This window comes from Canis lupus, chromosome 4 (genome assembly GCF_048164855.1).
Source record: "Canis lupus baileyi chromosome 4, mCanLup2.hap1, whole genome shotgun sequence".
Lineage (NCBI taxonomy): Eukaryota > Metazoa > Chordata > Mammalia > Carnivora > Canidae > Canis > Canis lupus.
Genome location: NC_132841.1, coordinates 85,603,140 through 85,617,946, shown reverse-complemented (window position 1 = coordinate 85,617,946; position 14,807 = coordinate 85,603,140). Strand labels below are relative to the sequence as shown.

General features: G+C 33.6%; 1 protein-coding gene across 8 annotated transcripts in view; it reads right to left on the bottom strand.

Annotated features, from left to right (window-relative positions):
* Nucleotides 1-14,807, bottom strand: part of CDH18 (cadherin 18) — a 943,171-nt gene that overhangs the window by 27,044 nt on the left and 901,320 nt on the right. For all 8 annotated transcript variants that reach the window (XM_072825036.1, XM_072825037.1, XM_072825038.1 and 5 more), the window contains one exon: nt 4,583-4,700. In XM_072825036.1, the coding sequence (XP_072681137.1) occupies nt 4,583-4,700 (118 nt within the window). The remainder of the gene's footprint in view (nt 1-4,582; nt 4,701-14,807) is intronic.

Genomic DNA, 14,807 nt, shown 5'->3' with positions numbered 1-14,807 from the left:
GACAAGATGGTTTTTATCAACCTCTACCACCTGTTTTTTTAGGACAGTAATTTAGTTTAAATTTAATTATTGGGGTGCCTGGCTGGCACTTTCAGTTAGGCGACTGACTCTTCTATCTGCTCAGGTCATGACCTCCACATGTAGAGCCTCCTGTCAGGCTATACGCTCAGCGTGGAGTCTACTTAAGATTTTCTCTCTCCCTCTCCCTCTGCCTCTCTCCTCTACTCTCCTTCTCTCTAAAATAAATAAATTAAATACTTAAAAACAAACCATTAAAAAAATCTAATTATCAGGGCATCTGAGTGGCTCAAGTGGTTGAATGTCTGCCTTCGGCTCAGGTTGTGGTCCTGGGGTCCTGGGATCGAGTCCCACATCAGTCTCCCTGCAGGGAGCCTGCTTCTCTTTCTGCCTATGTCTCTGCCTTTCTCTGTGCCTCTTGTGAATAAGTAAATAAAATCTTCAAAAAAAATCTAATTATTATTAATTATTTAGCGTTTTCTTTTTGATAGTGTAAAGTTTCTTTTCTCTTTATCTTTGATGCTTAAAAGTTTTAAACTATCATATCCAAGGATAGATTTAATTTTGTGCTTGGCTTTGGTGTTTATGTTCATCATAAGGGTCCATATATTTTCAAATATAGAGCTGTCATGCAATTTTATTTATATATATTGCTCTTGGCCATAATTTCTTCTTAATTCTTCTAGGAACATTATGCTCCAATCTATCAGGTGCTTTACAAAGTTTCCTCATTTTTATCTATTTGAGCTTATCTGCTTCAATTACTGAATTTTACATTTGACTTGTTAAAATTTCTTTGTGTCCGGTCTAGAGGTAAGGCTGTCTATTAATTTAAATTTTTCTCTCTATAATTTGTGTTTATGTGTGTATATTTATACACACATATACATTTATATTATAAATATACACATATATGTGTATGTAATTACATTTTAAACTTATAAATATAAATATAAATAAATAAATATAAATTTATATATATATAAATTTATATATAAATTTATATATATATAGTTCTATATATAACTAAATATCTACATATAGGTCTATATTTTTCTATGTGTTTAATGGCTTTAGTTTTTTATGCATATAATGTGCAGATATGCATTATATATACATGCATATATAATTAAATTTAAATTTAATTTTTTGGATATAATTTTATATATAGTATATATATAAAACTGAGTACATATAAAACTTAGTACATATTTCTATATATCTCTATATACTTTCTATATATGCAAAAACTAAGGATTTTTATTTTGGGGGATTTGATAAGGGATTTTACATTATTTTCATACAAATTTGCTTTCCTCCATTGTCTAATTTCACTTACTCACTTCTTGGTCTCTTTTGCAAAAATATTATTGCTATTTTTTTATTTTTATTTTATTTTTATTTTATTTTTTTTTAAATAATTTTATTTATTTATGATAGTCACACACACACACACAGAGAGAGAGAGAGAGAGAGAGGCAGAGACACAGCCAGAGGGAGAAGCAGGCTCCATGCACCGGGAGCCCGACGTGGGATTCGATCCCGGGTCTCCAGGATCGCGCCCTGGGCCAAAGGCAGGCGCTAAACCGCTGCGCCACCCAGGGATCCCTATTGCTATTTTTTTAAATGTTGAGTCCTAAATATAGTTATATTATTCTTCTGATCATTTGTGTGTTTTATATTATTCAAAGTGAATTCATTTTCTGACACATTCTTTATATTATTGTCTATCTTTTAATCTGATTTGTAGCCTTCGGGTAAACAATAATATATACATTTTCTCTCTTTTTTGGAAATCCCATTTTCTCTCTATTCATTCTTTACCATTTAGTAGTTTTGGAGATGCCACTAAATCAGTGGCTTCCTCGTCACTCACCCTGGCTTAGGGGCTCTATCTGCCTTCTATTGTTCCCTGAAGGTGCACTTTCATGTAAGCAGTAAGCACACACACACACACACACACACACATACACACAAAATAATTGTCATTGTTTTTAATTGTTTCTTTTAGGTTTATTGTTTATGTTCTGGGAGCATATAAACCCCAAATGACCAGGATTTCAGCAGGCCTAGATTAATATTTATTCATGTTTTATGTAAATGTTGTCCAGAGAATTTATTTATGCATTCATGAATTTATATGTGTGAGGTTTTCAGTATGACTATTCCATTTTTAATTTTTAATTTCATCTTTACATACAATTTTTTTACATATTATTATCCATTGCTGTCTTCCTTTTAGAGAAAAGGCCATCATTATAGATGGCATCATTAATTCTCCCAATGTTCCAAAGTAAGTATTTTATTTAATTAATTTATTTTTTAGAGTGGGTAAGGGGGAGAGGGAGAGGAAGAAAGAGAATCTCAAGAAGACTACTTGCCTAGCATCAAGACCCATGGAGGGATCAATCTCATAACTCCAAAAGCATGACTTGATCTGAAACCAAGAGTTGGACACTTAACCGACTGAGCCACCCAGGTGCTCCAAAAGTGAGTATTTTAAACCAAAATTTATGAATGTAAAAAATGAAGCTTGGGAAGTTTAGGTGGCTTGGCTTATCTATAGCATAATAAAGTCCACTTTGAATAAGCATAGGCTTTCAACTATGCATTTGATTTTTTTCTGGAAATTGCTATTACCTATCCAAAAGGAATTTTCTTATGTTATTTATAATTTTATCAATTCTCAACATTTTAAAAAATATTCTTACAAATAGATTAAAACATCTTTATCTCTACACAACTGTCCACAGGCCTCACATACTTGACATGGTATAGCCGGTTTAAGCATCCATATATATGGTAAAAGAAATGTTAGAAAATTTACATCATCATCATCAACCCTTTTAAAATTGTGCACACGTTTGAGAAGAATTCCTTAAAATGAGCCCCCACCATTGGTGATGTCAAATCATTGAATTAAGAGCCCTTTTGAATATATTGATTAATTAAATTCACAAATTTCAGATATAAAAATTTTGTACAAAGGACTTTAGTAACTGAGTGGGTCTCAACCACAGTAAAGTTCTCTTGTTTTTTAAAAAATACTTTTGGAGTTATACTTACATAAGTTAAATAACTTGAATGTGACACACTTTAAATCCAAGTCAAATTTTCACGATAACATCATCAAATTAAAATTACTTTAAAAATGTAAAAATGTAAAATTAAATCCTTATGAGAATGGCAAAAGGAACAAATAAAATATAAATATAAGGATCTAGATATGATTTTAATCTAAGGCAGAAAGTTGTTCCACAAATTATGCACTGATTTGAAATATGGGAAGTATGAATAGAGTTTTTTTTTTTTACATATTTCACATAGCTAATTACATTAGATATATTTGGGATTGTAGAATGGGATGTTCATATGTACATAAATGTATATTAATGAATCAGTACAATTCATCATACATCATACACAAACATGCGCAAATACGTATTTCCATAGGGAGAGCTGACCATAGGGTAGTTCAAATGAGAGAGACAAACAATCTTTGTATTTTCATATAAATCTTGCTATGGCCACATGTACAATTTGCTATCCTTATTATGATAATTTAAAGAAGCTTAGGAATAATGTGCATAATGATTTAGTGAGTTGACATTTGGTGATTATATATATATTTATAAATAAATAAATTTATATATATATATATATATATATATATATATATATGAAAATGCTTCTCCCTAAAGGGTACAGAGAGGGAATTAAATGTTTATTCCTAAGTGTATGCACTATTGTTTCTCTCATGGGATTCTGAGGCAAGTGTTAAATCTTAAATAATAACATATTCAGATAAACATGATCAAAGAAAGTTTGGGGGAAGAAGAAAGTTGATACACATCAGAACATTGCACATATTGACTGATTTAACATATCCTTTACATATAGAAGGTGGAGTTTTACACAACCACACAACCTTGAGAAATCTACCAAATGGGGAATCTGAAACCTGAGAATCTCCTCTAGTTACTGAATTACGGTATTCTTTTTCCGCTACACAATACAGAAGTTTAAACAAATATAATTCAAAATTTCCACAATATTCTGCAATTATGCATATTTTCTACCCATATTTTGAAAAATATTCATAATAACAAGAGGAAATACAATTTGTACACCACATCTTGATAGCCTTGCTAATGCAAGATGAGCTCAAACATTACATTTCCTTTCCTAACTGTCCCTAGGACATATTTTTCATTTTTCCTAATTTAAAATTTTTCTACCTCCTAGCAATTGCATGCAGCTCTCATAAACATGTTTGTCAGCTAAGATTTCTCTTAAAATTTGCCCGAGAGCATATTACATGTACATTTCTTGTTTAAAGGGATGCTTCTGAGTAAACTCAATGAAAGTTATTTGTACATATGGCTCAATTTTAAATACAAGCTACTCACAGATCATAACACATTAACATCAAACTGACTTTGAATGCTGATTTGCAAGCTGTTCATGGGTATGTACGAATAAAGCAAAAACTGCTCGAGCCTATTCCACATTCAGTCAAAACAGGTATCGCATAGGTTTAAAAGTATATGTAATTCATGTTCACCTTCATTGTCCTTCAGAGTGAAGTTTGGGTTTACAGATAGGCGTTCATCAAGAAAGAAGTTAAACCTTGGTCCATTTGCAAAATCATCTCTATCAATGGCACTGATGGTGTGAATGACCTGAAGAGAAAAAAGCAAAGACTAAATAGGCAATTTAATTTGGCGTTTTCTTTTATTTTTAATTATACTATGACATTTTTAATTGTCATCACAAAAGGATTTTTAAGAGACCCCATTATCCACCTTGAGTATTTTCAAACAGATAATACATGCATCAGCTACCTGGCTGGTTCTTGCATGAAATTTTAGCAAACACAGTATGAACAATTTATAATCATTCACAGTTTATTTTCTAGCATAGCACCAACATTTAATTTCTTTTTTCATCACCCACAGTACATTGGGGCCAATTAGTGGCAAGATTTTGTATGAACACCTGTTTGAGGAAACATGAAGTGTTGTTTGCACAAATAGACACATCCTAGTTTCACGTAGAACAGCCTCACAGTGTAGGTTGTTCTCAGTAAAGTAGAGGCAAAAACAGGGGTCATGTTATTTTTACTGTTTCAGGGGACCATAGAGGGCATGATCCAGCCCCTCTATTTTGACATAGTTGGGATAAGGAATGTGAGACCCCAAAGGATTGTGATGTGCCCCCAAACTGTTAAAATGGTGGTAGAAGCAAATCCAGACCACTCAGAGTTTTATGGAATTCTTCTAATATGCAGTGGTTGGGAGACAACAGTTCTAAAATTTGGGCTATGCACATTTTAGAGCAGAGACAGTTAGAACATAGAAATGAAGGATTCCAGGTAGCTTAAGAACAGAACACAAATTCCAATAGCGGTGACCATTTTACACTCTTTGAAAGGAAATGTCCAAACTAATATGCAAGACAATATTTCCTCTTTTAAAAAGTAATATCCTAATGCTTAGGTGTCCTTTTTCTAGCCCTGTCTTAAAGAAATTAAAAGAAAAAGAGGGAAAAGGAGCCATAAAAAGAGTGTTTCCTGGGGCGCCTGGGTGGTTCAGTTGGTTAGGTGTCTGCCTTTGGCTCAGGTCATGATCCCCTGCCCTCTCTGGCTCCCTGCTCAGTGGGGAGTCTGCTTCTCCCTCTCCCTCTGCCCCCCTCCTCATCCTCTTTCCCCTCCCCTCCCCTACTTACGCTCTCACACACAGTCTCTCTCTCTCAATAAATAAAATCTTAAAAAAAAAGTGTTTCCTGCATGTGGAATAGAGTGTTCATTTCAAAAATTGTTATGCTTTCTGGAGGATCCCTGGGTGGCTCAGTGGTTTAGCGCCTGCCTTCGGCCCAGGGCATGATCCTGGAAACCCGGGATCAAGTCCAACATCAGGCTTCCTGCAGGGAGACTGTACCTCCCTCTGCCTGTGTCTCTGCCTCTCTCCCTCTCTGTTTCTCTCATGAGTAAGTAAATAAAATCTTTAAAAAAACCCACAAAAATTGTTATGATTTCTAAAACATCTTACTCAATTTCATCCCATTTCAATCTTTTTCAAGTGAAATAATAGACCGATATGTATAAGCATTAAAACCTAAATTCCAGGGCATGCATTGAGCCCATTAGTTGGTCAGGGAGAGGAAGATGAGTGTAAAAGTACTAAGAAGGAGTCATCAGTGACAGGAAGACCAGAAAAGCATGTGTCTCCATGAAGTAGAAGTGAAGAAAGTGCTTCGAGCTACAGAAGTGATCCATTCCATTTTTATCTGCATATGGCTCTCTTTTACTCAAAATGGACTTTCTCAGCATGAAAGTTAGGTAAAAGCTTCCCCCTCCACTCACACATCCCAAAAAAACAAAATAAAAATATCAATTTTTCAAGATTGTTTTCAGGGTTAAATAAAATAAATATGTGTTTTTCTATTTGAAAATAAACATCCTATCTCCCCTAATCCTTGCTCATTGTCATTCTCCAACACACAATCCTATGTTCTCGATACCTCGTGATGTACTGACACATTTGCAAATTCACTTCTTATCCTAGAGTTTGATTTTGGAAGATATTGGCACAGAACAATTAATTTAAACCAACTAAATTATTTTACATTTCCTCTTATTACTTCTTTGGGACAATTATTTTCTTCTCATTTTATATTTTTACAAACAAGCTTATTCTAGTTGTCAAACACTGATATAATTCATATTTTATACAGTTACTGTTTTACTGTTATCTTTAGTACAGTATACTTCCCATTCCTATACAAGTAATTTCAAATCTGACTTGCCCAATCATGGCAAATTTGTCTTTCTCAGGTTTCCTGATCTTGTGTACATAACAAGTGATGAACTGATTGTCACATTTTGTTTAAGAGTAAACCACTTGTCTTAAATTCCTGCAGAATTGTCGTTCATGCATCTATACTTATTCTTCCATAATACTTCTGAAAATGCTTCCAAAAGCCTTGACTGTTGCTCTGCTTTTTTTTAAATTAAGGTTTTATTTATTTATTTGACACACACACACACACACACAGAGCACAATTGGGAGAGTGGGAGAGAGAGAAGGAGACTCCCCAAGAGCAGGGAGCCAGAATGCGATTTGACCCCAGGACTCTGGGATCATGACCTGGGCCAAAGTCTGATGCTTAACCAACTGAGCCACCAGTCATCTTGTTGCTCTGCTTTTTTTTTTTTTAATTTTATTTTTTTGTGTGTGTGTTGCACTGCTTTTATCTAGAACTCAAAGATATTCTCTTGATGGGAAAATGTTTATTAATTCTTTTCTGTTACTAATCACCTTTTCTCTTTCACTAGGAGATAGATTTCCATGTATTGGTTCCTTAGATTTTTATTAGAAAAATCACCCCAGAAGTGAACATGTTTGTGCTTGTTAAAATATTGAGGCCCCCGGCAGATATCTAAATAAGTGCCATGTATCCAACAGGAGTATTTTCTACCCTCTTGTCAGGTGTGATTTATCTACACTGGGCTACCTGTGCCGTCTGTTTGTGCAATTTGTTAGTGGTGTACAGTCCATAACAATGTATTTTCTGTCTCTCATTCTTTCTCACTGAACTTAGATGTTTTCTATTATGTGCATATTTTGTAATTTGTGCATAAAGTGATTGATTATTTGGAAATATCTGAGAGAAATACAGTCACAGATTTATTCTACCAAAGGGGAAGGTAACTCACATTGATAGTTGGTATTTATAAATAGTTACCAGCTATAGTTTTTGGGAATGCCCATGAATAAGGATTCATTTTAGCAGAAACTAATTAGAATCAATTTTGCATTTCTTTTATCAAATAAATGTATCACCCTGTTTGAATGTGTTTTCTATAGTCTATTATGTCTTGAGTACTTTATTAGGGGGAAAGCATCGAACTAGTCAGTATCACAGATGTATGCAAATAATGTAGTCTTTCGTTAAATAAATGAGCTAGTCCTAACTAAATATTTAAACTATTTTAAAATATTAAAAAGAATTTTCTATGGAGTACACTGTATCTTCCTTAAATTAATCCATGAAATCACTTTATAATATAATCACAAATGAGATCATAAATTTATTTAATAATAATACTAACTTCTGTTAGTTCAGTGAGCTTGATATTTGTAAGATCTAGGTGTAAAATCTTTACTGATGATAGTACTTTATTCCTAGAAAGCTATATTGTTAATAATTGGACATGATGGGAGGAGGCTGGTGTTAAGTAATACATTTTTTAAAAATATATGTTATGTTTCCTAAGTTTACTTTGTAATGAAACATACACACACACACACATACTCACAGAGGGAAAAGTCCATATAAATAATACAGAAAGCACCCCCATCATTTATGTTTCAGTTTCTATGTGTAGGCCATTGCATTTATCATGAATTCACTTTACTTTGGGAACTGACTTCAAATTTCATGCATGTATGATTTTCTTCTTAATTTTTTTTTTTTCATGCAAGGTACTTAAAATATTTTTTTTTTCCAGAACAGGGAAATATATTAACTCAGAGAAATATATCGCTACAGTTCAGGTGTATTGATACTTGATTCAACGTGAACTCTGTTGTTAGATGTCGTTTAAACGGCTTCACAAAAGACAAGTCTCTCTGCCATGGCCACATGCTGTTATATTTAGATGCACAGCATCCATAATAAAAATGTCTGTAATTCTAAAAGCAATTGTTATAGAAAGAGGAGCCATTGTACAGCTGGGCAACACAAATATGTTTCAGAAAACCTATTTCACAAATCATTATTTAAATAGAGTTCCCTATTCCTACTCCACATCAAAACACAGTTTCTCCAGAAGTGCTACAGACATAAGATTAAATGAACCAAAGATGGCAAAATTAAACAACAGAAAGATTCAGACCATTTCCCTTGTAATAGGTTAATCATACAAATTGACCACACAGATTGACAATGGTTTGTTTAAATAAGGGTGCAATAAACAATGTTTTCAAATGACTTTTCGGTCCCTTAGTAGAAAGTTTTAATTCATTTTGGTGAAACAAATGTTTAGAGAAACAGATACTTAGGCAATATAAAGAACCCAAGTCTCTTAAAGTGACATCTAAAATCATACAGTAGTAAAGACAACAATGATGCTAACTATGAATATTGTTTTTTTAAAGGATAATAACTATAATCACACAAATAAATTGATAGATATTAGCACTTAGGGGTGCTAAGTCTAGTGATTGCTTTCTAAAACAGCAACAGCTCTCTGAAGAAAAGAAAAATATTATATAAATGGTTAATGGGACTCAGAAGATAAAGATAGATTTTGTCACAAATTTAGCCTTCTCTGAAAAATGGAATGGCTTTCCCTGTGACGAGAATACAGTAATCCACATTTAAAGGCACTGGAGTCGTATATTCAGAACTTCAGGCTTGGAAGGGCCCTGAAATTCTGATAATTTTCTTTATTTTAGACACGAAGAAAGCACTTATCAATATCACATAAATCATTTCTTAGAAATGTTATGAAGCTTGGGTGGTCAGTGTGGAGGGTAAAAGAGAGGGACCCATGCTCGCACACTGGCACTGACGGGAGAGCATGACCTGGAGAGAGTGCCTGAAGCATCTTTCTCATGATCAAGAGGTGGAGCATATGGGAGGTCAATAGAAAAAGTCCAAGTCACTGGCTAAATGAAAAGAGTTCAACCTGGAAAACTAATACTAGTGTTTTAGATTTGGTAGCACATGTTCCCATTCACAGGAGAAAAATCAACTGATCCAAGAGCAAGGACTGACTATTATTTGTCCAGATTTTCAATGCTTTCATCTGCAAAGGTGGCTATGGAGTAGCAAGTATGAATTTTCCCTACAATTTTGAAATTACTTACAAGAAAAAAAGAAAAAGAAAAAAAGAAAGAAAGAAAGAAAGAAAAAGAAAGAAAGAAGAAAGAAAGAGAAAGAAAAGAAAGAAAGAAAGAAAGAAAGAAAGAAAGAAAGAAAGAAAGAAAGAAGAAAGAAAGAAAGAAAGAAAGAAAAAGAAAGAAAGAAAGAAAACACCACCTAAAAAGAAAACATCTAAAAACAGCTGATGCAATCATGAGTTTATGTTTGGATTTTTAAATCTTTATATCACATTTCAAATGACCCAATTCTGAATTCTCTGAATAACCTACAGACCAAAGAAAAAGATTCTATGAGGGATTATATTCTTGTCAGATTTTGATATTAAAGATATGTTTCGTTATAAAAAGTGTAGAAAACAGATTCCCCCATTTTGTACTTTTTAATGTAGCATATTTCCACCATCATTCTGTTGAAATAGTTTTAATTTTTATTATTTAACTGATTATTAGCTTATTTTATTTATTTTTATTTTTTGATTCTTAGCTTGTTTAGACGTGCCCTTATTTCCAATGGATTTTTTTTCTAACAATACTTTTGAATTCGTATCTAGCTTTATTTATTTTTTACATACAGAAGATAATGAGGCCGATCCTTTGCAAATTATTAAAACTTGCTAAGTGACCCTACATATAGTAAATTTTTGGTCAATGTTTTCTGTTAGCTTCAGAAGAATGCATGATCTGATATTGTTTAGTGTATTATTCTATATTTGTCAGTTCATAAATTTCGCTAATTGTGGTGTTCAATTTTCAATATCCTTACCAAAATTTTTTGCCCTTATTCTATCAGCTTCTGGTAAAAGGATACCAAAACTCCCAATACAATAATGGGATAGTCTCATTTTTAATATTTCTATACTTTTTTGCTTTGTTCATTTTGAGGCAACATTGATACGTATATATGAATTTAAAATTCTTATTTCTATCTGATGTATAAACTGTCTTTATCACAATGAATGTTCCTCTTTATATCTAATAATGTTCCTTTGATGAAGTGTGTGTGTGTGTGTGTGTGTGTGTGTGTGTGTGTGTGTGTAGCTGGGTAAGTATAGATATAGCAATTATTCAAGTAATTATTTGGTATATTTTTATATGTTTTCTTTCAAACTCTTTTCCTTTATTATTTTTATTTCACACTTCTAATTTTTTTAAGATTTTACTTATTTATTTGAGAGAGAGAGAGAGAGTGCACCTACACACCAGTGGGGGGAGGGACAGGAGAGGGAGAAACAGACTCCCCATTGAGCCGGGAGCCTGACAGGGGTGCGCTCAATCGCTGGGCTCTGAGATCATAACCTGAGCAGAAGGCAGAGGCTTAACCAACAAAGCATCTCGGATGCCCCTATATTAACACCTCTTATAAAAACAGTTAAATGCTTTTTTTTTTTCTATTTTGACAAAACATATATTTTAATATGACTGTTTAGGTGACTTTATTTCAACATAGCTGCTAACGTACACTTTAAATTTACATTATTTTTATTTACTTTCTACTTTTCACTTATTCTGTATTTATTTATGTCTTATGTTTTGATTTTTAAAATCAGATGACCTCTACCTAGCTATTAGAATTCTGTGTACTATAGCTTTATTTTTATTTTTCCTATTTTGTGAGAATCTATATATATCAGCAGCAAATATGAGAGTTTTTCATTTCAAGTTTGGGCTTTACAAACTTCACAGAATTTTCTGGATTATTTTGGAATTACTATTGGTTATAAGCTTCATATTTTATTAGGATTGTATGTTAGTTGTGAAATGGTCCTTCTAGAATCCTTGAAGTTCACTCCCATATAAAAAGTTTTTTTACCTGTATATTTGAACTGTAAAACATAATCCTGTTGGAAACAAAACGGCATGCAACAAGTTTGCAAGTATATGAATTATTTTAAAGTAACAAACATTTTCATTAAGAGAGTTAAGGTCAAGAAATAGAAATGTAAATATTTCTTTAGGATTCAGTATTTTAATTAATTTATTTTTTAAAGATTTCTTTATATTATTTGTTTGAGAGAGAGCAACAGAGAGAACGAGCACACAAGTGATGGGGAAGGACAGACGGAGAAGGAGAAGTAGACTCCCTCCTGAGTAGGGAGACCTGTTCAGAGCTTGACCCCAGGACCTTGAGATCATGACCTGAGATGAAGACAGACACCTAACCAAATGAGCCAACAAGATTAAATATTTTTCATTACAGTTTCTACTATCTTGTTAGTTACATGTTCTTTTACCTTTTTTTTACTAATTGATCTAGAGGATACAGCATGCTTTCTGGACATATAAAATATATATTAGTAGTTAATCAATTACTCAAAGTTTGAGGATCCAGAATTTCAGGAGTTCAGAATATTTTAACTTCATTTGTCTTTCCCACTTATGAGCTCTTGTTGCCATGTATATAATGTATATTTGAAACTCTGGAAGATGTTCCTTAGATTTGTATTTATTCATCAATAATTTAGTTTTTGTGAATATATTTATTGATTGCATTTAGCTTGAGGCTCCTCATGACTTCCATTGCCAGTGTAGTTATTCTCCTTTTTTTTTTTTTTACCCAATAAAAGCTTTAGAGTGTGTCTTATGGTAAGAGATTTTCACATTTTTGTGGGCCTAACTCTGAGTTTTTCTGTTCTTTGTTTTTGTGGGATATGTTTGGTAGAAAAGAATTCATGGCTGTCAGTTATTATCTTGCAACTGTTGGGAATTATCATTCCATTGTTTTCTGGGTCTTATATTTTTTCAAAACGATTTTATTTATTTATTTGATATAAAGAGTGTGAGTGTGCACATGCACACACACGTGTGTGTTCGCACATGGGCAAGTCGGGGGGTGGGCAAGGAGCAGAGGGGAGGGAAAAGAAGAGGGAAAGCATCCCAAGCAGACTCCATACTCAGCGCAGATCCCATCTAGGGACTCAATCCCCCCACCCTGTGATCACGACCCTAGCTAAAACCTAGAGCTGATGCTGAACTGACTGAGACACTTATGTGGGTTTTATCTTTCTTGACGAAAAATGAACTTTGTAGTATTCTTTTAAAGTATTGTATCTCTTAAAATGATTTACTTTTCATTAATTTTTAAGGGTTTTTTTTTTGTAAGTATGGATTCATATCCTGTTATAAGAAATACAGAGATGCTATGTACCCAGTTTATCCCACTGGGAACATCTACCAAAACTACAGTACAATATCATAGCGAGGATGTTGACATGGACGCAGTCACAATACAGAACATTTCTGTTACCATAAAAATCCTTCAGTCTGCCCTTTATAGCCACATACACTTCCCTGCCACCCTCACCCTCTCCTTAACCTCTGACATTTTCTATTATGAAACTTTGGGTATTTAGGTGTGTGTGTGTGTGTGTGTGTGTGTGTGTGTGTGTTTTCCACTCAGCAAAATTCTCAGGAGTTTCATTCTGATTTTTTTTATCTTTTTATGCTTCAGTGTGGATGCTTTTTCTGACCTATTTCCAATTAACTTATTTTTTCTTGCTTTGTACTATTACTGAGAATTTGAATCTATATTCAGCAACTATATCTTTTAAAAATCTAAATTTTTCCACTTGAAAGTTTTACATTTTTCTCATCAATTATATTTCTCATACATTTATAATGTAGGTTAATAAACTAATTTTAGGGGATCCCTGGGTGGCGCAGCAGTTTAGCGCCTGCCTTTGGCCCAGGGTGCGATCCTGGAGACCCGGGATTGAGTCCCACGTCGGGTTCCCAGTGCATGGAGCCTGCTTCTCCCTCTGCCTATGTCTCTGCCTCTCTCTCTCTCTCTGTGACTATCATAAATAAATAAACATTTTTAAAAAATAAACTAATTTTAGGATGTGTTTGACACATTTTTTTGACATTTTTGACACAACTGAAATAGGCTTTGATAAATAAATCATTGTATATCTATACTGAAAAATTCCTTGATGCTTTTGAAATGATGATACAGAAAAATGCTTAAGCATCCGAAGTGATTATCTTAACATATTACATAATATATATTAATTATATGCCATTACATAAAATAATTAATATAATACAATATAATTCATAAACTAAGTACTTTCAGATATAATTTTCATCCACTTTATCCTTATCATGCTTTCTAATTTTCTTATGGGCAATGAACTTGAAAAAAAATTCATGAAAAAAAAGGTTGTCCATATACGTATACATAAATACCTCTTCAGAGGGTATTAAAACATAAGCAATGTTTGCTTTAGCATAGTATTGGTTGTCCCTTCTACAGAAATACACAGGCAATGCTTCTCAGTACTATAATTTTAGGAGAAGCTTTAAAATGATTTAAAATAGTGTGGAGTGGGGATACCTGGGTGGCTCAGCTGGTTAAGCATCTGGCTCTCAATTTTGGCTCAGGTCATGATCTCAGGGTTGTGAAATTGAACCCTGTGATGGGCTCCACATCAGGTATAGAGCTCTCTCTCTCTCTCCCCCCTTACATTTTTTTTTTTAATAAATACATAAATGAAGTAGTTTTGGATGATATAGTCATTCTGGTTTACAGAGACAGTAGAGCGACCATCTGACTCAGCCAGACCTAGACCTTTTCTCCCTCTCTAAATTCACCTGTGACAGACAGACTTTAAATGCTCCTCATGGGATCCATGCCTCCATGTAGTGCCTTCTCCATTAAGTCTGGATGTGACCTGTGATTTGCTTCTGACCAATAGAATATGGCCAAAAAGTGTTGATATATCACTCACCTGGTGACATGAACAGACTTAACAGATCTCTCCCTCTGTGTTTGATGAAGTAAGTGGCTACATTGGGAAGCCTATACATACAACAAAAAACTGTGGACAGCATGTCGAAACTCCAGGGAACAAGGAAGAGCTGAAGAAACTCCTGAAGCTCTGAGGTCTATAGCTGAAGGTA